We start from the raw sequence: 26,400 nt of genomic DNA, 5'->3' as shown, positions 1-26,400 counted from the left end.
TAATACTGATAGATCGTTTTTCTGAAAAAAGTTTTGAAATTCACAGCAATGGTTATCTGGGTAATAGTTTATTAGCTCAGTGTTTGTACTTAATACAATTGCTTCATGCCTACTCTGAAGTTGCTACCTGTTAAATCTGCATTTTACTGTGACAAATAATACTGTTTTGGCAACTTCCATCTACCGCCACAGCCAACAGCAACATGAGAAGGAGGTGCTGTATTGAAATATTTCCTATGACAGAATCTATCAATTCCTTCGAGCTGCTTCAGTATCTTATTTTTCCTTATATCATTATATATTCTAGGTCCCCAAGTTTCTCTCATGCATACTTTACTTCCTTCATTATTCTTTTCACTACTATGAAAACACTTAATGGTTTTTTTTATATCTCCACTTTTTCTGAAATATTCCTCTCACCCTTGTGTGACCTGACTGTTGATGACCATACGAGGTGCAATTGTGCACGGCATGTGACTTTTCTTTACAAGCAGGCAGTGTACATATTCACTTGCGTATTTTAAATGAGTGAGAACTTGAAACTAGGAAGTAGTGCTAGATGAAGTACTTATTTTAATTCAACAACCTGGTGGAAATATCTTCCTTTGAATTTACTACGTCTATGGCACCCACTCAGTTGGAAGAAATATGGTAAGGATGTCTGAGAGGTAACTTACCACCTCCATCAAGTATGGCAATACGTGGCAATCTTGTAATGTTTCCAAAGCTTGCAGCAAAGGAAAGTGCTGTCAATGTGTTGACCACAGCAGAAAGACATTGACAGGATTTCTGAAACAAAAGAAAACAAATGTCAGCTTTAGTCACAGAGCAAAAGAAAAACAGTTCTTTCACTAGTTATTTTGGGAGGAATGAAACAGGACAAAGTTATGTGCATTTCGGAAAGCATGTAAATTGAACGAATAGAGGCCATTCTACTGGTCATGCAGAATGTACGTCTAACATACTATCACATTCTGTTACAACATGAGATAACATCAGAACTGCTAGCTTAAATTGTGTACATTGCTGCCACTGAACTGTAACACAGAGGTGTTCTAAGACTTTACATGCTGACCTGTACGTGCAAAAGTACTCCAAAGTTTACAGTGAACTTCTGAAAAACTTATTGCTAAAGGAAAGGCTTGTCATTATGCATTATTGTAAACTTAATGCTGACAAATAAATGATGACACACAAAACAGGAAAGTAATGAAGCCAAATGTTTAGAAAAATCATTTGGATTTCTCCTGTGCACAGATTTACGATCATCTGTCTTGGGAACCACTCAAAAGATAGAGTATGATCCTTTTTTTTTCTGCTTGTATAAAAATTTTCCACCTGTTTCAAAACTAACCATTCCTTCTGGGAGATTGCATATCTGCAGACCATGAAAGCACTTTAAGCAGAGTGCTGAACTAGATCCTAATAGATAGTTGCCCACCTTTAAATCAAAGCTATTAATTTAACAAACAATTGACTAATAGAACAGAAAATGAGAGGGAGATGTCACAGTTTGCTTAGTCATCTTTTAGTGACACACACACACACACACACACACACACACACACACACACACACACACACACACACACACACACACGATAAATATACATTTACAGAATGTATTAGTTTACAATTATCAGCATCTAGTTTGATAATATAATGTGCATAATACGAACCCGAATACGTAAGTGTTGGCTGTTTTACTTTCAGATACAACAACACAGTTAAGATGCCAGGAAACTGTTCTGGTGAGTTATTTAAAAGTGATTATTCTTTACATTCTTCAAACAACATTTATTTTTAATTTTAATTATGTACTCTCTGCATCTGTAGGTTGCTTAATGATCAATTCCAGTTAGTTTGTCCTCTTGACTCTTGTGCGAGATAGCGTCCCACTAACAGGAACACGACTTAGCTTTTTGGCAACCTGGGAAACTTCTAACACAGCCTAAGAGGTACTGCATATAGGTAGTGTCAATAGTGGGGATCCACACTCAACTACAAAATAATGCAAACTTTGGGCTACGAGTTCCGAATCTTTGGGTTAGCACTGTGATAACTGACTCCACCCATCTGGGGAAAAAAAAGATGCGCTACGGCGGCAGTAGGTAACATGGGAGGCATAGCCATAATCAGCACTGTATGAACTACCTACTCATATGTGCGCAGTATGAACAAGAAAAATGAATAAAGCTGCAGCAGAATGACACCGCTAACGTCGAGTCTAAAATATTGTACCTTATATTTGAGAGAGATGGGCAGTGTCGTGTGGGTGTATGTGAACAGCGCATCGCTCATGGCCAGCGCCCATGGCGAAGTCGGGGTCGGCCGTAACCCCAGCACTCGGGCAGCGGGCGACAACGCTAGACTGCGAGCGCGCGAACCCCACGCTTGGTGGAACGCCCCCAGAGCTTCAGGGGCTATGAGCAGCAGAGCGAAGCGCAGCAGCGGCAGTGGCACACGCCGTCAGCTGGCGCTTCCCGCGGCACACCTGCTGTACCAACTCAGCGAAACGATACGCCTCGTAAGCAGCTCGTGGCGCACGCGTCAGCTCGATTCAACCGTAAACTGGCATCCCGTAAGATAGCTAAGCACCTAACTGCGAGCTTGATAAGCACGCGATCTTTCATACTATGCAAGTATGCACAAATCCCATTCGAATCCATAACGACCGCGCATTCTTGTACAATGAAATGTAACTACCCGCTTTTCATGAGACTTCGAAGCTAATTTGGAGTACTTGATTAATTGTCAAGTCATTAGGTACAACCTATATATGTAATTTAGCCTTTTGAGCTCCGCAATGTAAATTTCAACAATTTAATCGTGAATTATTGCTAATATTAAATCCATCCGTTGGTAGGAACAAGTATCGTCAATTCGTTTGGTTGCAGTTGAGAGTTTTCATTTACAAATTATTAGATAAGCAATTGTTTAGTATAACGGCATCTAATTACTTAATTTTCTTCTAATTATTTCTTAATTTAGGTATTGGTTCTGTACTGTTTATTGAAATTCCGTCTGCACTAATAAGTAATGTACTCATGTTTTATTAAGCAGGAAACATGATAGGAATACTTGGGATAATGAAGTTTCAGTGCAGTTAACAAAAATGTGATCGATATTGTTTATTTCAATCATTTCACTTATTTTCCTGCGAAAACAACAGATATGTATTTGACTTTGTATCCTGTTTCGTATATTTAAATTGTAATCTCCGAATGATAACATTTTCTGTAATTCTGAACAATTTCTGTAATTATAATTTACGAAATTACTACTATATGCAAAAATGGCCGAATTGTTAGCGAGAGTGTATAAAGACTCGCGAGAATGCCTGTACAGTGTGAGATTTTGAGCTACGCTGTGTGACGTAATGTCAGATTTACGTATACCTGAATCTTTCGTTGACTTCTCTGGCCCATTACCACTTAAGGAATTTACAGGAAGATTCAACAGCAGCATCTCAACGAAAATTAGTTAACACAAACATATTTTTTTAAGAAGCTGTGTTACACCCGTCCAACTTCAAGATTAACATTCGTGAAGACTTTTACTTTAATTTACTTTTATTTGACAATGAGTATTTCCAGCAAGGCAGTTGCATCGCAACAAGGACCAGCCTGCGCTTTGAATATGTGGAGCTCTGAAGACGAGTATTTGCCAGTTTAGTTCGAACTTACTCTGCAACGTAAAAAAAAGGAAACTGGATCTGTACTGGTAAGTCTGGTTAATGGAACATATTAGTTACTATCCGAGTTGAAGACAAATTCCAGTGACTGGTATAATAATTTCTGGGTCAATGGAGAAACGCATTTAAACCTCCTGTCACTCCTAATACCTTTGAAGGGCCGATTAGGTCACAATCGTGACGAAAGCTGTAACACCTCGCCGCGAGTGTCCGCAGAAATTGACACAGGGGAAGAACAAGACTAAAAATTGTTGGAATCGTGTCATACCCCAAGAACTAAATTTTGCAGGTGATGCAGAAAATTTATCGCCTCCCAGATAATTAATGTCTACCCCCGAGAGTGATTCCTCCAAGGAGCCCGGGCATCGCGTATTCACTAGAAAATTTTCAAAGTGAGAGTAAGAAAGACGAATTTTGTCTACGTCTACATCTACATACATACTCAGCAACCATCACACGGTGCAGACGGAGCGTACGTCGTACTACAGCTTGTCACTCTCCTCCACATACCACTCGCAAATGGAACAAGGGAAAAACGACTCTGTGCGCCACCGTACGGACCCTGATTTCTCTTATTTTGTCTGCGATCCCCTGCTGCGAGATTCACGTTGGTGGCAGTAGAATCGGTCTGCAGTCTGTCGCCTATTATCTAATCTGTGCCGCGAAAAGAACGGCTTCTTCCCTCCAAGGATTCCCATTTGAGTTTATGGTGCATTTTCGTAATACTTTGAGAGCATCCCAAACACCCGGACAGTATTCAATAATGGGGCCCACAATTTTCTACATGGGGTCTTCTTTACAGGTAACCTATATTTTCCAAAAATTTCTCCTAATAAACCCATGTCTACCATTCGCAGTCTCTACAAACGACCTTACAGGTTCGTTCCAGTTGATATCACTTTGTAATGTTGCGCCCAGGTACGTAATCGACGTAACTGTGGCAAGAAGCACTAATACTGTATTCGAGCGTTACAGCATAGTTTTCCCTACTCATCTGCATTAATTTACATTTTTTCTACTTTTAGAGCGAGCTACCATTATTCACACCAAATCTTTACTAAGGACTAAGTAAGACTGTTGGGGTATTCCCCGTATTGTACATCGGCAACTCATACTATGGAATATAGTGCAGGTCTTGCATTCTTTACAAAATTACTTATTATCCGCGCAGCCCAAGAAGACTCGGCAAGTTGGCTGAAGATACTGCTCCAATCAGCACAAACCATGGTTAAGAGTGAATATGGAAAACGTTAAAAGTGTGAAATCAGATATTTGTCGAGAGAATGAAAAAGATGTATCACTTTCATACATAGCTGATAAGTAGCCAAAAAAATTGAGAAAGTAGTCTGATATCAAAAAATTTGCTGCTGACAGCAAAAAAGAGACATAACTTCCGAAGTGCCGTACTAGGAAGCTGACTTGTTCTAAGTGCCAATAAGAGTTTTCTCAGTCTTCTCACTGGCATTATGTGGCCCGCCAGAATTCCAGTTAGAGGCCACATAACCAGTGGATACACATTAGATGCCTTTAATGCAGTTGTTCCCACTGCTTTCTGTATATTCATGCCATTGATCACTGCTGATTCTTCCGCGTTTTGCGGGCAGCTTCCACCCCAAAGACAAGAGATTGCCCTGAACCTTTGTTCGCTCTTCCGCCTTCTTTGAAAAGGCTGTTGGGAGAACGAGGGTGACGTCTTATGCTGAGGTCTTATGTCGGTAGTCTTCTGCCACCATTGACTTTTATTCAGAATTTAAGCAGTGACGAGGTTCGAACCCGGGACCGAAGACGTTTTGAATACTTCTCAAAGACGCTACCCTTAGACCAAGTGTATATTATCATGCAACTAAGGCAACAGCAAGCAGCCACTGTTAATATTATAGTGCTATTTATTTACACAAATGACTCCAGTAACAGTTTGAAACAGACAGGTTCATTATAAGGAGGCTGCCTGTTTTTATTAACAACTAATGTAAACAAGAACAGATGTAATATAAATGTGAACAGCCATTTGAAGATAAACTTGAGGTTCCAAACAGGTAACGGTGGCATTTGTGTGAATAAATAGCGTCTACGTTTTTAACTAGTAGAACTGCAGTCAACAAACACGACTTCTCATATCTTTTAAATTTTGGAACTCCAGAGGAAGGCACAGCTTGGCACGAAGACCTTGCGTCGTCATCTGCTAAAGCATGGCTAACGTGATCCAGCGGACAACGCTGTTTACTGCGTCTTCATCTACGAGAAGAGCAGTGACATGGCCATTTAACGATCGCGGAAATGTTACGTGTATTTTATTTTGGAATCATTTTATGCAATGATATTTCAGATACATTATGCACACTATTTTCTGCTGCCTGAAGTTGATAGCAATCGAAGGAAATCAAAAAGGTTATCTGCGTTTGATTTCAGTCTTCGCATTATCCCCCACCAGTCTCCTCGTCGAGAAAATTTTTACAATACGTGTGTACTATCGTTATTTTCAAATGACATACTACGTAATAAAACAGAGCTTCTTTTGCCCTATTCCAAGGCGTTCAAAAAAGTACCGAACATATGCAGTATTTTTCGTAGTCATGCGAGTAGGGCGCGATGAAACCTACCTCGAACCACGTCCTGGCTTTCACGCTGTATAAATGGCTACATCATGCATAAAAATAGCTGTTTGTGCTATTGAAAAAGCTACAAGATTTAAAAAATGTAATAAATAATTTAAAGTATGTTTCGACTGACAGATTTATCTGAAAACTCTAGAAAAGTCAGTTTTCTTACATAAGCGACAACGTCGTGCCTACGATGGACAGTGGGCAAAATAAAAACCTGAGTATTAATGTATCAGAAAATGTTTCTCACCTTTCTGAAGACCTTACAGTCTTGCTCCAAGATTTTGCTACAATCGAAAAAAGCACGTCTGCTATCTAAAATGAGCCCGTTCATCTGAATCCAGTCCAGCGATCTGGCGAGTGAAACTGAATAGTCTCCATGCGCTGCGCCTGTACTGAAAAACAACGGGTTAGGGGAATCAACAGGAAGGCGACTGGGGTCTCCGTTTCAGTACTGTTCTATAAAAGGTTCGCATCTACCTTGGGTTTAGTTAGCCGAAAAATGCAATTATGCCATTTTCATGAACCGTGCGGCAGGCAACCAAATGGTTATGCAGCAGCTGCGAAAGCCATAGTATATCTTACTTGTGGTCGTTCATAGAGTGAAGAATCTCTAAAACTGCTGTTCAGCAAAATCATAGCCAAACCTGTTTAGAACTGAGAGAAGATTCCATGACAGCCGGGAAAGGAGGGGGGGGGGGGGGGCTGGTAGGAGGCGACAGCAGATCCTATTGCAAACAAACAATCCCCGCTCTTGCGGAGGACCACACATAAGACGAACGACGGAGTAATACCCTAATTTCTCGCAAGCTGAAAAGACTATAGACTTCACCTTTTCCCCCTTTTTTACTCCTACAGTTGGTTCTGGGCCATTCATCTGTGACGAAATGCTTTGTTTTTAGTTAAATGCTTCATTGCCGTGACAGTTTTTCGGTCTGATACCCCTGAAACAAGGCTGGCGTTCGTACACTCGCATCAACGTTTCCAGCAACTTGCGACTGATATACTTCGTACCAAGCGAGGTGGCGCACTGCACTCGCGTTCAGGTCAACGGTTCAAACCCGCGTCCGGTCATCCTGATTTAGGTTTTCCGTGATGTCCCTAAATCGTTTCACGTACATGCCAGGGTGGTTCCTTTGAAAGAGCACGGCCGACTTTCTTCCCCATTCTTCCCTGATCCGATGGGACCGTTGACCTCGCTGTTTGTCCCTCTCCCCCTCCTCTGCCCTAATCAGCCCAAACCATATACTTCGTATCACTCGCTGCGTAAACTGACTGACGGTTGAAACTGGCAAACGCAAGCATGTACATTATTGGTAAACACGCTAAAGCATGTATACGTTGACCTGTTTACACAAGCTTGCATATAGAAGTCTATCAAGCCTCAAGCAGCTTGAACTGTCCAGAACGTCATAGTTGCCACAAACGCAGGTGAACAAACGGTACGCTCGAACTGACGGCATTTCCAATCGCTGACGCAAATAATCGATGTTTCTGTTTCAGTGTTACAGCTTGTATTTATTTTTAGCATATTTTCCACTTTTTTCGAGATACCTACAGACAATGAATGCCTGGAAGCAAACACGTAGCACAGGAGCTCCCAAACTTTATTTCTATAATGATTACAAAAATTATGAAATATGTTTCACACACACACACACACGCCCGAGGGAGGACTCGCACCTCCGCCGGGATCAGCCGTGTAGTCCATGACTGCAGCGCCCTAGACCGCTCCCGTGCGGCGTCACTTGCAAGAACGTTCAGTGACCATCATCTCAATTATCATCTAACGTCTTCAGTAGTTTGTTAAATGTAGTAACATTTTCTATGCCCCTGAGACTGTTGTAAATGAAGTCCGATGTTTCTTGACAGAGCATGGGGGGACTATGCGAGAGACGCGCACCGCCGTACTAGGCAAGGTCCTGATGGAGGCGGTTTGCTGTTGCGTTCCTCCGATCGTAATGAGGATGGATGATGATGAAGACAACAACACCCAGTCATCTCGGGGAAGGTGAAAATCCCTGACCCCGCCGGGAATCGTACCCGGGATCCCATGCTCGGGAAGCGTGAACGCTACCGCGAGACCACGAGCTGCGGACCCCGTGACAGTTACAGTGGACAAATGGAATAAAAAGTTTAAAAGAATAATTTATTTGAAACTGGCTACCCAAACTTTACTAACATTTTATCAGTGAAGATATTCACAGAAAAAGAGAAGAAACGAAAACAAGGTGTGCCTTTCATTGCATAGAAATGTCCTTTTAGGAAAAGATATTATACCCATGTAAAAATTCTTCACGGAGTTGACCGAGAAAAATGAGACATACAAAAACAATTCGTTGGAGTAAGACTGCCAACAGTGCAGTTTCTTCCCCGAGTAACAATTCGCTGACTGGAGCTAAGGGACGTTGCTGCTTTTTACACAGACGCTTTTCACTTACTTAAAGGTCACATTCTTTGTCAAAGAGACAGCCTTCTGCATCGAAGTTTTATCGAGGCGGCAAATGCAACGTGTATCAGTGATCAGAATATCTGAGGACATGAAAATGCTGTTTACTCAAGAGTTCTCCAGCGTCCTGTTGCGTCACCCTTGTTTGTGAATACGAGAAAGGTAGCCAGGCACCAGCGGGTTCGCATGACAACATGTTTGGCGCCCGGGTCTGGTAGCAGTAAACATTAAAGAGCATACGCGGTCCTAGGACCGAGTCAAACATACGTGACTGTTCGTATTTTCAGAGAGGTGGTGTACACGTATTGCAGCACTTATACGTGGTATTTGAAATAGACGATTTCAATTGTTTATTACAGACAAACTGTAAAAGATAAAACACATTGTGCATGTCACGGGATACAGGAAGGTTCAAAGCTTTGACTCAGCTGTGCTATTGGTTGTTTGCAGCAACAGGGTGACTACAATACAATAGAAATTATTTTGTGTGTTGGAATTAGGGCAAAGTCAACCCATTGTTCAAGTGGAGCGTGCATTCCTCCGTCGATTCAGCAAGGAGCCGCCTCCGTACAGGCAGGTTTATGACTGGCATAAAAATTCTTGGAAGCTGGTTGCATATAGAATAGGAAGAGCAATGGTAGAAGACGCACGCGTGATGAAAATATCGAGCGTATCCTAGATGCGCTTACGCGATGCCCTCTGAAGACCGCAAGGCGGGCAGGCCAGCAACTTAAACTTCCTCAAACAACGGTGTGGCGTTTTCTGAAAAGACGCCTGCATATGAACGCCTTACAAGTTACATTTACTGCACCAACTGCGTCCCGGCGACCATATCACAAGGTACGAATTTTCGTTTCAGTTCTCAAGTATACGACAGAGGACATTTTTCCCGAATAACTCATATTTTCGGACGAATCGACATTTCACCTGTCAGATAAAGTTTACCACAATAATGAAGGAATTTGGGAGTCACAAAATCTTGGCATCATTGTCGAACATGAAAGAGACTCGCCGAAACTGAATGTATTATTGGCATCATGTGTCCAATAAAATAAACGTCAATACAACTTTCAAGTTTTCCTTCGGTTTCTTTCCCTCGTTGTCTCCTCCTGGTACCTCTCCTATCACTCCATTTCAGTCTTCAGTTGCACTGTATTTTAGATGCCAACTATTTATGTTCCTCTTCCCCGTTCTAGAGCAGTGGCTTTGTTTACCTTGACCCCAATTTCGCGCCAAGCAGTCTGTCCATTCCACAGAACCGTTGTCCTAAATCTTCCTTATTATCAGCCAGAAAGAAAGAGTACGTGGTCTGTGACTATCAGCTGTTGCACTCTGGCGAGGAGAAAATTTCTCGGCCTGGCGGTGAAAGACTGTTCGTCGGCCAGTGTGGCCGAGCGCTTCTAGGCGCTTCAGCCTGGAACTGTGCGACCGCTACGGTCGCAGGTTCGAATCCTGTCTCGGGCATGAATGTGTGTGATGTCCTTAGGTTAGTTAGGCTTAAGTAGTTTTAAATTCTAGGGGACTGATGACCTCAGATGTTGAGTCCCATAGTGCTTAGAGCCATTTTTGAAAGACTGTTCAAGTAAACAGTTCCGTTGGCACGACAGTCTCTTAGACGGAAGCACTTAAACGTTTTCCCAATGATCAGATTCCATCCACGAAACGGGATATTTATCTGCAACATATTTATCTACCGTTGTCAAACACTTTACTGAACTTTACATATCTTCCAGCAACAAAATCCAGTCGCCCTTGGTAAAGAAATTAATTTTTAGATACGACTTACATAAAATTGACTCACAGTGAAATACATTAAAGTGTCCCCTATTTTCTTGTCGTACAGAAGCAGGCTCCAGTACCCAACTTCGCGCTAGAAAAATGAATATGCAACTAGGCGCGAATCCAGGATTCAGTTCTAAGGGCGTAGATCGTAACTTGTTACTGTCTCCTCCTCCTCCTCCTCCCATCCCCCCTCCCCGTCTCCTGCAACAATAATTTGATTTTCAATATTTGATATAGCTGTCGACCGAATTTAAAATGCCGTCATATCTATTCAATAAAAGCTATAATCTTATATTAAAGGTTTAACGCGGTAAAAAAATATTGCTGCAGCTAGAAACTGTGTACATATCTTGAGGCAGCACAACTCAGAGCACGCAGATTATCCAGTTTTTATTTTTCAGGGATTGTGGGGAGGGAGGGGAACACAGTGGAAAATGTCTTGCAGTGAGATGATTAGGATAATGATATACCAGTTACATTGATCTTTCTATGAGTTTCATTGCACAAATCACAATGAGCTCACCTCGTCATATTGCCACCGTTAGGTGTTCAGCAAATACAGTAATACTTGATACTGGCAACTGTAACTGTTATCGCAAATGTATATAAATTCGCCGGTGTTTTTACCTCGAGTGTAATATCGATGCTGTCATATGCTGTGTTTGGTGGAATTTGTATTCAGACCTGACTTGGACGCTCGTTGTAGACGCACCGTTATATACGATTTTTAGCTATAGATTAGTTTTGTGCGTTATTCTCCCTTTTGACAGCTTGGATGACAGTGGGTCAGTGAAATTACATGTTTACATAGTTACCACAGAAGTACGTGATCTGTGGAAATTCGTTTACGTTTTGATTACTTTATAGGTTCCAGGAAATTCCAGCAAAGACAGTATTTGGTCGTATCGGTAGTACACTTAAGGTAACAACAACCAATCAAATGTATAGTACCCTTTCGATCACACTTGCAGTTTGCAGTAGCAGCACTATTATCTACCACTACGGTCGCAGGTTCGAATCCTGTCTCGGGCATGGATGTGTGTGATGTCCTTTGTTAGTTAGTTAGGGACTGATGACCTCAGATGTCAAGTCCCATAGTGCCCAGAGCCATTTTGAACGTACAAACTTTACACATAATTTCAAACCTTTACGAACCTTTTATCTTAAAGATATTCAGACACAAAATCACAAAAGGAAAAAAAGTTTATAGCTTACTTCATTTTCACTGCTAACGAAGTAAAACTGCAGTGGCAAGTATGATGCTACAATTTATTACTTCTCTATTAATGAATCTATTCGCAGTGTATACATATACCACTTAATGTGGCCGCAAAATTATATCATTGTACGACACACGGTTCGGGTGATGCGAGGTTTTATATTTGGGAGTTCGATTCTTTGAAGGCTCGGATGTGGGTTTAGCAGTATATTCATTGAACGCAAGTTATAAAACCCATCAAATACAAGCTTCAACTGCAAATGACTAAACTAAATGTCGTGTGGCTAGGGCCACTTCAGCGTCTTGCTTGTCGATGGCGACGATATGATGATGACGGAGACAACACCCAGTCCCTGAGCGGAGAAAGTCTCCAACCCAGCCGGAATCGAACCCGGGCCCCTTTGCATGGCATTCCATCGTGCGACCACTCGGCTACCAAGGCGGACGGCGAATGACGTAATCCATTATGTCGTCTACTCAGTTCTGCTTGTGATATATAACGCGATGTTTCATTTTAGTGGCGAACTTTCTCTCCACGAAGCGACAATCTGACATGTTTCATGGGAATGCTATGCAATGTGAAATCCCGCGTTTTGACGCTTTAAAACGGGTCCGGCAGCACGTCCGCGTCGAAGTCCCGTGTGAGGATGCCATTTCTTTCATGTCAGCACGAGCTCGCCTCTCCAGCCTTCACGTTTATCATTACCAACTCCACAATCGACGTGTGTTGTTCCACGGCCAGTGGATTTCAGCATGCAGGCCCGACAGCACGGGAGCGGTACAGACCTTGGACGGCCTCCAGCGGACGGCTCGCTATCCGTTGCGTCCTCCGTGCCACCGCAGGGAACGTGCCGTGCCAACTAAAGCTCGGGACCGCCGCTCTGGTCAAGGTCGTCCAGCAGCGATTCGCACTGACAGGTGCCGTGCCTCACTGCTCGTCCTCAAATACTGCAAAATGCTCCACTCTTAAGATCGTTAGCTCTCATGCGATGATTTGCCTCCTAACTATGGCTTCTCGATTCATTTCAGTTGCATCACTCAATAACTGCTGTGTCAGAGAGTGAGAACGATCTCGTCGCAATGGAGAACGGAAAATTTCGTTGTGTCACACGAGTGGGATGTAGTTTTACTACTATCACTAATAGCGATGGCATAACAGTGCCTGAGGTATGGATATTTTGACTTTTCGTTAAATAGTCTTGCAATGGGACCTTGCCTACTCGCCGTCACCAATTTCGCCCAGATTTATGCAATATGCACGGCTTGACCGTAAATGAGAGTGACCGAAGTGGGATCGCCAGATGCGAATAGGACACGCGCTCTGAGGGTTCGTACAAACTTTATTATGTATACACGCAGTCCATCCATCCCGGGAATCGAGAATCTCGACGAATATTCGCATGTTGTCAACATTGATACTGGCAATGGCCATATCTATTTGAAGATCGATATTTTGCCAGATATCCGTCCCAGGAATTCCAAGACTTTCGAAAAATGTTTTACACTACTGGCCATTAAAATTGCTACACCACGGAGATGACGTGCTACAGACGCGAAATTTAACCGACAGGAAGAATATGCTGTGATAGGCAAATGCTTAGCTTTTCAGAGCATTCACACAAGGTTGGCGCCGGTGGCGACACCTACAAGGTGCTGACATGAGGAAAGTTTCCAACTGATTTCTCATACACAAACAGCAATTGACCTGCGTTCCCTGGTGAAACTTTGTTGCGATGCCTCGTCTAAGGAGGAGAAATGCGTACCATCACGTTTCCGACTTTGATAAAGGTCGGATTCTAGCCTATCGCGATTGCGGTTTATCGTATCACGACATTGCTGCTCGCGTTGGTGGAGATCCAATGACTGTTAACAGAATATGGAATCGGTGGGTTCAGGAGGGTAACACGGAACGCCGAGCTGGATCTCAACGGCCTCTCATCACTAGCAGTCGAGATGACAGGCATCTTATCCGCGTGACTGTAACGGATCGTGCAGCCACGTCTGTATCACTGAGTCAACAGATGGGGACGTTTGCAAGGCAGCAACGATCTGCACGAACAGTTCGACGACGTTTGCAACAGCATGGACTATCAGCTCGGAGACCATGGCTGCGGTTCCCCATGAAGCTGCATCACAGACAGGAGCGCCTGCGATGATGTACTCAACGACGAACCTGGGTGCACGGATGGCAGAACGTAATTTTTTCGGATGAATCCAAGTTCTGTTTACAGCATCATGATGGTCGCATCCGTGTTTGGTGACATCGCGGTTAACGCACATTGGAAGCGTGTATTCGTCATCGCCATACTGGCGTATCACCCGGCGTGATGGTATGTTCGCATTGACGGCACTTTGAACAGTGGACGTTACATTTCAGATGTGTTACGACCCGTGGCTCTACCGTTCATTCGATCCCTGCGAAACCCTACATTTCAGCAGGATAATGCACGATCGCATGTTGCAGGTCCTGTATGGGCCTTTCTGGATACAGAAAATGTTCGACTGCTGACCTGGCCAGCACATTCTTCAGATCTCTGACCAACTGGAAACGTCTGGTCAATGGTGACCGAGCAACTGGCTCGTCACAATACGCCAGTCACTACTCTTGATGAACTGTGGTATCGTGTTGAAGCTGCATGGGCAGCTGTACCAGTACACGCCATCCAAGCTCAGTTTGACTAAATGCCCAGGCGTATGAATGCCGTTTTTTTCAGGATTATGCACCCAAATTGCGAGAAAATGAAGTCACATGTCTGTTCTGGTATAATATATTTGTCCAATAAATACACGTTTATCATCTGCATTTCTTCTTGGTGTAGCAGTTTTAATGCCTAGTAGTGTTATGTTTGGAAGTTGGACAACAAATGACAAAAGAAGTAGAGTATATTGTTGTGTGTCTTCTAATTACAGATTAACAATTTTCTAAATTTCTTCCTATACTTTTGCTGTGAAACCTTGCTACTTGCCAAATTTCATGGTTATAGGTGAACTGGAGGTATCCTATATGTTTTAATGAGTAAGTTTGCGACTGCCAAATAAGCTTCAATTTCCACCGACAAGGGATATAAATTTCATAGTGATACGTCTACGCGCTCCTGAGAAGAGGGGCTTTAAACAGACTCACAACAGGCTGATCCTACGAGGGATCCGTTTCTACCGATGCAAGTACGGAACCATAAAAAAATGTATTTCTTGTGTGGATCGGACGTGGCATGGGCCGTTGGCGCAGCGAAAACGAGTGCGAAACAGTATTCGGTCCCTATGCGGAAACTTATTTTCAATTTTTACGTTACTTTCGCTGAAAATAAACCAATGTAATGCACAGTATTTTGTGTTTGTTAATATTTTCACAAAATTCATGAAAAGGAAAGGCAAAGGAAAATATGAGATAAAAAATAAATATCCAAAAAAATTGTAGGAAATACATGATTACTTTATGAATAATATTAGGTATTTTTATTATTTTTCAACGTGATGAATAATTCCCACCGTGTAGTATTAACGCAGTTCCTCCCGTCTATTTTTACAGCCCGATAGATAATTCGTTTAAAAAGCTTCAAAACTGCTCTTATCTCACCGAGAGCGAAAAAGGTGACATCCCGAGAAGCTTGATTCCAAACACGTACCACAGTACATCACCAGGTACCCTCGCCAAAATTTGGCGAAATGATGCATACCCAGTGGTTCGCTGCTAAACTGTGCAATTAGAGAGACCCTTTTATGAATGTAAACCAAGTTTGTTTTCCTACAGAAGCTTTAAAATAGCCATGTAATTGTAAAAATATGGTGTTTATGACGTGTGTACGATACAGATAAAATTACTGCTTCACCTGTTTTTTCGGTATCATCCTAACGCGTGTAAGTTAGCTGCAAAATAATTAAGTTCCTAATAGTATATACGAAGTTCTAGGTATAGGCCTTATGATTCCTTCCGCGAAATTTGCAGTCCCAAATTTTCCACTGCCTTTCCTTTACATGCCCTTTATAAAAACATTAATACATTATGTTGACAATTACTTCGATTTTCTTTCAGTATAGGCAACGTAAAAAAAAAGTTTCCCTATAGGGATTCGACCTCACGACACTGCTTACCATTCAGTTTTCTTTCCTATGCGCCAACGCTACCTGAATCCTACGCTAACAAACGGCTTGTTCCTCACCCGAATCACACCAAAATTGCTTTTTTCCCAACGGTTGGCCATCTGGAGCTTTCACTCCTGTCGCTTTTATTTCTGGACAAACCTTGCACATGCCTCAAATTTGTATGAAACTGTAGTCACGTTGTCCTTGTTAGTGATAATGATGTTGACCACACATCGGAGGTGAAACATCGATGTTTTCTATATCCATATTTATGATACATCAAATTTATGATATATCAAACAGGTGATTCCTACATAAAAGCAAATTGTTAGTTTTAAGACAGGAACCCTACGTACCGAGATATAAGATTTGTCATTATTGATTTATTTACAAACTTTGCCACGAAATTATTAAATTTTATTGGAATAAATTTTAATATCTTTGTTGTTGAGTTTTATGACTACTCAAATGAATAATACTGAAATGTGATGTTTTTAAAAAAATGGAGAACTTAAGAACCTTGGGTCCAAAAACTTTGGCTAAGTACATAATGTACCTGCTTTCTGTCCTAAACCTTCCGTGAAATTTCATTGTAAGAGCAGCTTTCAATCTCGTGTCCAATGTTAATTTAGGGGTGAATTCATTTAATGACTGGAAAGGCGGGCGAGATGGGGTGGGCGGGGGGGGGGGGGGGGGGGGCAGTTTTGTAGTAAGACATACTGGATGTGAGAGGTTTCTCCTCTCATCTCTCTTGTGGAGCAGTTTAAACCTAATACGTTGTAGAAACAAGGATGCTGCTCAGTGTCTCACAAAACTGATGATATCAAGTAGAATTTAGAGTTTAGTAGCATGCTAACGTCTAGAACCATTTTTGAAGTTCCTTTTTGAGAACTCGAAATTTTTAGCTCTTGTCTTAAATGTCATTGGCACTGACTGATCATTTTCTTTTAGAATTTAACAGTGTAATGTTCCTTATGAAGTTTCATGTATCGATATGGTACCAGAAACGCCTAATAAATCTTCGTTTAGTTAACTGTGTGATATGAACTGCGATTACATACATGTAATGCCCAGTAAAAGTGTAATAACCAATATATATGGGAAATGCATTCAAATTTTCCTTACATCGTCAGTGTAAAGTAGATATTTACTATTAAAAATAAAATTATTTCCTTACCGTCGATGTATCGTATAAGTACTAATCAACAACTTGACAGTCAGCTAAACTTCTACACATCTGGGTCACAGTGGGGGGTAGTACGGGCCAGATGTGTGGTTTCAGTGCATTTGATCGCGGGCAGATCGTAGATGACCGACACAGTACCACTTGTGAGCGATTGTGCAAGTACTGGACCTTTCACGTGATATCGTGCTCAAGATGTAACTGCAACTGTACTGTACTACTTCGGTCTCTGGAGAACCATTGCCGCCAAAACGAACAGGCCTGTGCGATAACTAAATACTACTTGATATCTCCGGTTTTGCGAAACAGTTGCCACGAATGATTAACCGGATAAGCTGGCAACAATGCAACAACAAATCACTCGTCAGTTTAGTGCTGGGCAGTATTCCGAAAATGTTGCTGTTGAGTAGTTAATCGAAAACTTCTAAATGTCCCACGTATTAATTGATTGCCTTTACATATATTATAATACGCATTGTCTTAAAAGACTTATCAAAATGCGTTTTGAGATGGGCGAGTGCGACTGAAGAAGTAAATCTCACGTTTTGGATAACTGGTATGTAATGAAATTGTTCTCTACTACAGTACGTAAAAAAGAATTTTATCATAGTCAAAGTTATAAAAGGCATTCAGACTTTTCAACAAGAACTTCACCAGCCATTATTCACCTCTATGCATGAAAATATTTATTGCTAGGCGCTACCTTCTGCTAGTAAAAAACGCGCATATGATGTGCGTTTCTCAAGCTCAGCTCTTTGTAATATACACCTGCATAAACGTCCCAAGCAAAGCCTGCGCATAGTTCATCAAGTATTACCGAGGTGCTTTGAGTCCTATCCTCACTATGGTATCGTGTGTAATAAATTCACAACTTTATTCAACAAGCTAGCCGCATCTGCAACTTTGTAGTCGTAATGGGGGTCGCATGTCAACTGTTTGGCTGTGTAATCCCGACGGACGAAATTGTCACTCACATGTAATTAAATGACTATTTCGGGAAATCAGCTCAACCCTGCGGCTATCGTAAATAGGGCACGAAAGGATACGCCAGATTATCCGAGGAACACTTTAAGGGCTTAGAATGATCGGCCGTTGACCGTCTGGAATAGCGTAATAGTTGGGGGAGCGAACATCCTGCACGCAGCGGAAGTGCAGGAGGGTGGAAGGAAATGACCCATGTCGTGCTCTGTTTCCGCCGCCGTGTGTATCAACTCCCCGAGACAGTTATAAGGGATCCTATAGTTGAAATATTTATTTATGGATTTACTTTACCTGGTAAGATTAGGGTCTTCGGGCTACCTCGCGTATCCAACCAGACTGCCTTACTAAGTCAACGCTGACATGTACACAGTGCACGAGTTGGTTATAGTAATAATAATAAATAATAATAAATAATAATAAAATAATAATAATAATAATAATTTCAGACATATTAACATTGTCTTAAGTAATTGTCTCATAACGCCCCTCACAAATGAGATTATTACCTGCATACTAATGGATGCAAGACAACATTACAACAGAAATCAAATCTGAAGACTATATTATTCAAATTTGCAGCCATTCTTTCCCAGCCGCGCGGGATTAGCCGAGCGGTCTTAGGCGCAGCAGTCATGGACTCTGCGGCTGGTCCCAGCGGGGGTTCGAGTCCTCCCTCGGGCATGGGCGTGTGTGTTTGTCCTTAGGATAATTTAGGTTAAGTAGTGTCTAAGCTTAGGGACTGATGACCTTAGCAGTTAAGTCCCATAAGATTTCACACGAATATGAACATTTTTTCCCAGTTGCTACTTCAATTATGTTTGCCACGTACATAAGTAACATTTTTCAACTGAAAATTTAGTTTCTAACCAAATACGTTTCATTTATTTACCCTAGGCACCAGCAGTAGTTTTCATTTCTCTATCCTTCTCATGTACCCACGTGGTGTTTTGTAGGCGCTAGAGGCATGCAGGTGTCAGTCATTCCTATAGCAGGACCATGTGGAGGGTGCAACAGAAAAGTTTGTGTGTAGTGCAATGTACACATGTGAACTATCAACTGTAAATTTGTATTGTGCGCACTAGTGCCTTCAGAAGAAGACACTGATACGTGAAAGGGAAAGAAAAATGAAAATACTGTTGACGTCTAGCAAGGTCAGAAAAAAATAATTATATGACAATTAGACAAAAACAATACGTTAACAGCTTTCAATAGAATATACAAATCTGTCTCGCTTGCTATACGAATAACAAACTAGACGTTGGAATGAATGATATTAGACAAAAAGATTCTGGCACTAGCGTGTCTTTCACGACAAGCAAACTTTCTAGCCTCAATATTTCGCTCTCTAGAGTTTCCGAACAAAATACTTTTACTGTTACTATCAAAATAAATTAGTCATATTTACTCGTTTTACTAAGAGGACTACCGTAATGAAGTGCTACACTTCGAAACATTATTTGATGCTTCAGAAGAGTAAAATACGGCGATATTCCATCTTTTGCAGAGGTTAACAGTTGGTCAGTGACATGTCTGGCGCTTTTCTCGGATACGGTTTAGTATAATAGCACAGTTCTTACAATGCAGTGTCGTAACAGGTAAATTCCACCGTCCAGTACTTTTAATGCCTTGATTAGCGCGAAACTGCTTAGGCATACTGTAGTCCTATAACATAACAATGACAGATCCTTTTAACAGTTACGAAATTGTAAAAATTAGAGCACGGATATGATGATGCGTCTATGTGTCATAGAGAAATTAATTTAAGAATTTTCGAAATTAAGATGATACATAGACGAAATGGGCAAAAACTAAAATCTCAAAAAAGGAACAAATATTAAGGAGTAGGTCAGAGTTGCAAGTAAATGATAACATGAACTTTGCAACATATGCGGAACTGCACAAAACTGTTTGTCATAAAAGTCTTATAGGGGACACGAGGACATGCAATGAAAATCTGACACGAGAAACATGAAAGTATAGGAATTGAAATAGCAAATGAAAATCAATGCGTACAGCCACGTGCGCGCGTTCGTGTGTGTACGTTTGCGCGGGTCCAATGTACATGTTTTTCCTCTGGTAGAAGAAAAACGAGGACGTGTTCTCATATCAGCAAGGGCAGTCAGTACAGCTGTAATCACCAAAACCTACCTTGCTGCGCCGTGACGCAAGACGTCGTCGAAACCGACGCGCGCACAACACTGACGGAGTATGGACTTCTTTTTTTTTTTTTTTTTTCTAGAAGCAGCTTGTCTCTGTTTGCTAGTTTAAGCCTACAGTTACTGATGACGGAGTGCTGGTATCCAGATTAAATGACGAAGTGTGAGAATGTGTTGCGCCACTGCAACCTTAATACGGTGCTGTAACCGAGGAGAGACCCTCATGGTCTTCCAAAACACTTGCGCGCGCGTATAACACACACACACACACACACACACACACACACACACACACACACTTACCTGGGACAGAGACTCACCCAGAATTTGGAAACGGTTTGAAACAAGGCTCATCCGACCGATTAACTTACTTCCTTCCTTCCATTCCTCCACAGTCCAAGTTTTATGGCTTCGGCACCACGTTTTCCTATTATGAAATTTCCATCACTAATGAGTGATTTTGTAATTTCAGCCCGGCCTGAAGTTTACTGCATGTGGAGCTCCCTCCTTGTTGTTTTCATGCTGACAGCAGTCGCGAGTGCAGCATTCAGTTCTGCAGTGACTTTTGCAGCTATACTTCCCTTATTTTTCGTCAAAATCTTTATGATCGCCTGTCCCGAGCACACTCAAACTTTCATCCGCGTTGTGACTTAGCGGATGACTGTTTTCCGCTCTCACTGTATGTGATATAAATCTTCAAATCGGTACCTCCTGAAATAGCGAACACTTTGGCCACCTTCGTTACGAAGGCACCCACCATATGAGCATCAACAATTTGCCCACGTTCACAATCACTTAGCTCCTATCTAATGCACTCGCAACTACTCAGAACTCTGTTCTGACCACAACTGGCAATGTAATGTTCTGACGACGTTGCACAGCTGCCGTTTGTAGTGACACAGAACAGCGCAAAATTTAGCCTTGGGCTGACTTACGCATTTATTTTCAAGCAGCCATTTCTCGCGGTGTTTTTGGCCCAACCGCTTTATAAGTCTAGTGGCAGATTTAACTGTCTCGCACGTTAAAATGGGTCGCGATCTTGGTAGCCTTTATTTAGACTGTTTTAATTCTGCTGTAGCGCATAGAATTACTCTGTGGTTGCCAGTCAAAGTTTCCGAATACATCTGTTTCTAAAGCCTGATTTACACCGGAGTGAATGGAAGCGAAGCGAACGAGCATTCATAAACAACTCTTTTGTTAACTAACATTCGCTAGTGTCTCAAGAAGCGTTTGCGCTGGAGAGAATCGTAGATAAAAGGAGCTAAGAGCACAGCCTATGAGCGCCTCGTTATCGTTATTTGATGCTAATAATCGGCACAAAGCGTACAACAATCTACAGTTAGATCCACAGTGCAAAACTTGAAATTTAGAGAGGATTATTTTACATGACTGGCGTTCCGGTTTTGTAGAAAAAGAAGAGTTTAGGCGTTGTAATTTGGACCTAAGCATAAAATGCGTGGAAGTAGTGCACGTAGCACTAAACGGTAGCTTAAGCTCTCTTTAGCATTATTCCAAACCATTGCAAATATTTCAGTTGCTACGTCAGTTATGTTTGCACGTAGATAAGGAAAACATTTTTGAACTGAACGTTTAGCTTCTAATCAAACATATTTCGACTATTCATGCTAGGCATCAGCAATAGTTTCCATTTCTCTATCTCTCTCATGTAAAAAATGGTTCAAATGGCTCTGAGCACTATGGGACTTAACATCTGAGGTCATCAGTCCCCTAGACTTAGAACTGCTTAAATCTATGTAACCTAAGGACATCAAACACATCCATGCCCGAGGCATGATTCGAACCTGCGACCGTAGCAGCAGCGCGGTTCCGAACTGAAGCGCCTAGAACCGCTCGGTCACACCGGCCGGCTCTCATGTATAGACTTGGTGTTTTGCGCAAAGGTGTCAGTTCTCTGACTGAGAAGCACTGGCGGCGGCGGCAGCAGCATCAGTAGCGATATGACATCCACTCCATTACATTAATCAACTACACGCATTCAGGGGTAACCTGCGTGTTTTATGACATGCTCACCTCCCATTAGATTGCGTGTACATCTTTTCTTCTCTCTTTGAAACAATTACCTTTGTCTACCATCCACTCGTTTGCCTAATTGACCCACCCACCTCCATTCTATTTTCGTCACAGTCAGAAATATGTCTTCCATTCCAGCCTGTTACCCAATCGATTTGTTTGTCGTCCTTTCCTAGTAATTTCCAACACGCTTCTCCCAATTGCACTGCTCGCTGAGCATGCTTCCGCATGGAAGTTATGTTTCACTGCCGTAAGGCAAAACTGCTCATACACAAACTGTAAACTTTCCTTTCCATTTACATAGAAAGCTTAGTTTTGAAAATATAGTTTTTTAGAGCATAACTCTAATCCGTTTTAATTACCTGTTTATTTCTTTTGCTGCCCATCCAGTTGTTTTTAACATATGGTACTACATTTATTTTAATTGGGAATTTAGTTATAAATAAAAAAGAAACAACATAGCCTTCAGATTTTCTGTGTGTTTCCAAGATCAGAGAGAGAGAGAGAGAGAGAGAGAGAGAGAGAGAGAGAGAGAGAGATTACATATCATCACTCTCTCTGCACACGCATAATTTTGTGGTACGTTAATTTTAATTCAACGCCTGTGAGGCCGTAATTTTTTGTGGTCATCAAGATCCTTGGTTTGGAGAAGGACGCCAGGAGCGCAAGGATTCTTTCTGGAGACAGCTGGCGGTTAGGAACAGGCAGGCAATGGCACCCTAACAGATCTGGAAAGTTCCTTCACGGACAAGGCCTTTTGTTAGAACGGGCGTTTAGGCTGGCAGTAGATAATAATGCATACCCTGACAGTGTTTTTGAATGGAAGGCAGCTTGGTCACACAGCCTCACTTTTATCAGTGTCGTGGAGCTGTCAATGCGTAGCGTCCACGTATTAGAGTTCATCGAAGAGGACCTCGCGGTAAGCACCAGTTTGGCCAAAGTCTTGCTCTAAGGCCTCACGCACTTATAGTAGTAGCAAGAGCCTTTGACAAACGAGTATGAATAATCTATATGATTCACGCGATCGAATAATCCTATTGTAACTTCCATCATATCATTTTGTTACATTCATTTTTAATTGACGCTCAATCACAGGTGGAATATTATACTGAATACCAGTGCATTCCTTCTTCCTCATTTTAGGGCTTAATTTTAGTTGCCTTGTTTTTAAATCTTAAATGCAGAATGTACTTCAATTAATGAGTCAAAATTGGGCACCTCCCATTAATTTGACTGTAATACGAGCTTCTGCTTTCGCCTGCATCCCCATGATAATCTTGGTTACTCAATGTTCAGATTGGCTGCTTCATTCACTCATAAGTATAACTGAGTCAGATGGCTCCAAGACCACTCGGTACAGCACCCAATTGTTGGAGAAAGTGGAAGGCACAAAAGTCATTGGTGATCTGCACCATTTTCTTTACTGTGTGTTATTTGTACATTATTTTAGTCTTATTACAATTTATTCTGAGGTTCAGTTTCAAATCTGCTGTGTCAAGCACTTTCATTCGTGTTTCACATCTTAACTTCGTAATATTTGCTAGTAGATATCTTAAACCTTGTATGGCTCAGATTCATTCCGTTAACCTGTGTTCGTTCACGTATTGCCAGCATAAGAATCTGAGTAAGTCGTCTCATACTGCTAAGAATAGTAGAGAAGATATCCCGCCCTTAATACATTTCAGAAACTACAACCTTTCCATTCCGAACAAAGTTGCGGCAGTAATTACGTCCTCATTATGATTCAAAAATGCTGCCTTGACTACGGCGCTCTATTTTTGAAATTTCACGTCATCTTACTTTTTCTTGACATTTGGTCCCATACGCTACATAGTTGTACTGTTAGCACTGGTTATTACCTTTTGCGTTTTACGAACATATGTAAATCGTTTTTTCAATGTTGCTACGTGCCTTAGTTAATGGGTGTGGTCTAACACCACACTGGGTAAAACCATAGTGGGTACTAGGCTAGCTAATGGTTTATCAGCAGTACAAAAAACTATATCAGACATACCATCCTTTACCTAAATGCTCGATATATATGTAGCGTTTCTGCATGTCATAAGCACATAAACAAAGCAACTATCTGTCGCTAGTGAAAATGGTGGAAAAATTTTATTCTGACGTCTCGCAGTTTCAATGCTTGAAAGATGTTTGTCATTGGTAAACTGCCAGACTATTAATGGCAAGATATCGAGTTGGATCCCTAATCACAGTATTTTTATCAGTCTCTTTTCAAATTTTCTTATTGTCTTAGCCACACTGTGGGCTGACGAGAACTGCCTTTACGGTTCAATTATACGTCATGTTCAAGGGCACATACAGAAGCCTCATTATTAAAAACACTGCATACATAGTACCTAGTCATCTGTTATCAGCAACTTACGTATAATCGACATGCATAGAGCAGTTCCAGTCAATAAGCAGTGGGGCTAAGACAATTTGGAATTTGTGAGTGCAAAATAGCCGCCATGTCTCGTACTGCAGTTTTGCAGATCATTACCTGTCTCTTTTCACTTCTTTCACCGCTGGCAATGTTAATGTCAAAACTGCCAAGTTGCACCATGATTTCGGGTCTGCGTTAAACTATAGGTCCCTCTATAACTGGATGGGTGTCAGTTCGAAGGTGACCACCACTAACAACACCATACCTAATAAAGCACTGAGGTGCTCAAATCAACCTTCACGCTGATGACGGCTTTGATATATTACTTTCGTCTCGTACTAAGCGAAGAACTGAACCCTTTAAAAATAGGTATGTAGCAGATCTCGAGACAAAAAAAGACAATTCCGTTCGTCTTGGCATGATGCCGCCGCGCCGGCCGTGTGCTGTATATGGAGGGCCGTTTCCCCCAGCGATAGGCAACCCACATAACGTGGCGGTCGTGCTCCGAACGCAGAAGTGGGGGCGATACATTGTGAAGTCTGGCCGTCACGTGTTGGTAACGGCCAGCTAGCGGCCCAAGGGTGGCAATACGGTGCCAGCGGTTCTCCTCTAACACTCCATGCACATTCAAGTCCTGTTCTTCTAGGTAGATTTATCATCGAGGCCAGCAACTGGAGAGTTCGCATGTACAAAAGTTCTCCAAACATACACCATTACTATCGAAATATTCACAGTTAACGGACGAATGTCGGCTACAAGCTAACCGCCACCCCTTCCGTGTGATTCTTAAATTATATACTTAATGTGTTCAGTAAACAGCGTCTCTCGTGATTTTAAATCGTGACCTATTTCTCAGCCAGTTATATCGTGTTTGGACACCTATATCACGCGAGTCCTTAATAATGCATTTTACAGGTTTCGATTTGTGTATGCCCCTTCCGTAACCTTTCAACTTTTTCCCTCTACAACTTCCGAAACTGACTGATCAACTGGGTTTGGACGCCATTGTACACGCCCGTCAATCTGGCATTCCTCTACCGTTTCCTCCCAATGTTGCTTATTCTGTATTTTGTATGCGATCTTAATTTGTGACATCATTTAACAACGTAATAATCAACAATCGAAATTTGAGTTCTAAGATTTGAAACTGCTCACTTCGACGCGCACTGTTATGAAGAAGGTATATACGTGTTATTAGTGTTTGACTCCATTTACATTTCTATAAGTAGATAACCCGACTGTGCCAATAGTTCCAAGAAGCACGCAACGACCTGTTCGTATCCGGCTGCTTCTGCTTCTTGATGCACTTCGTATTTATCCGCATTTCATGAATCAAGTATTTTGAGGACACCGTTCTTGGGAAGGCTTTTGTTTTTTATATCTAGCAAGTACCATAGTTATTAACGCAAAATACTTATAGATGTGTTATATATACGAATGTATTCACATTATCAATGGTGCTGCAAACGTAGTATTATTAAAGGGTTTAATTGTTCGTTCGAGATCGTATGCGCATATTTCAAGCAAGTGATTATTCCATGCTTTATTAGGTATCAGTTAGAATGTGTGTTTCATTTATGTTTTACAACCATCGATATTTTTTGGGATCGTAAAGTTTTATTGATTGAAGTAAGAAAGGGCCCGCTGATAATGGGAGCACAGTATCGAAGCCTGTATGTGCCAAAAAGCAGTCAGCTACGTGTTGCAGAAGACGGTGACCTTAAGTACACTGATGTGCAAACCGTAAGAACGAAAGTAATTATCGCATGATGTGTCAGTGACAAGTAACACCTCCCGATGAAACTTGGACCACACAAAGAACTGCTGCAGTATAGT

The 26,400-nt window shown here is 41.7% G+C and overlaps 1 protein-coding gene across 3 annotated transcripts in view; it reads right to left on the bottom strand.

The window, feature by feature from the left end:
• LOC126365750 (sodium-dependent nutrient amino acid transporter 1-like) overlaps positions 1-26,400 on the bottom strand; it is a 279,984-nt gene that overhangs the window by 49,609 nt on the left and 203,975 nt on the right. For all 3 annotated transcript variants that reach the window (XM_050008226.1, XM_050008227.1, XM_050008228.1), the window contains one exon: positions 678-789. In XM_050008226.1, the coding sequence (XP_049864183.1) occupies positions 678-789 (112 nt within the window). The remainder of the gene's footprint in view (positions 1-677; positions 790-26,400) is intronic.

The sequence above is a fragment of the Schistocerca gregaria genome, chromosome 4 (genome assembly GCF_023897955.1).
Source record: "Schistocerca gregaria isolate iqSchGreg1 chromosome 4, iqSchGreg1.2, whole genome shotgun sequence".
In the NCBI taxonomy this organism is placed as follows: domain Eukaryota; kingdom Metazoa; phylum Arthropoda; class Insecta; order Orthoptera; family Acrididae; genus Schistocerca; species Schistocerca gregaria.
This window is presented reverse-complemented; position numbering and strand designations above follow the sequence as displayed.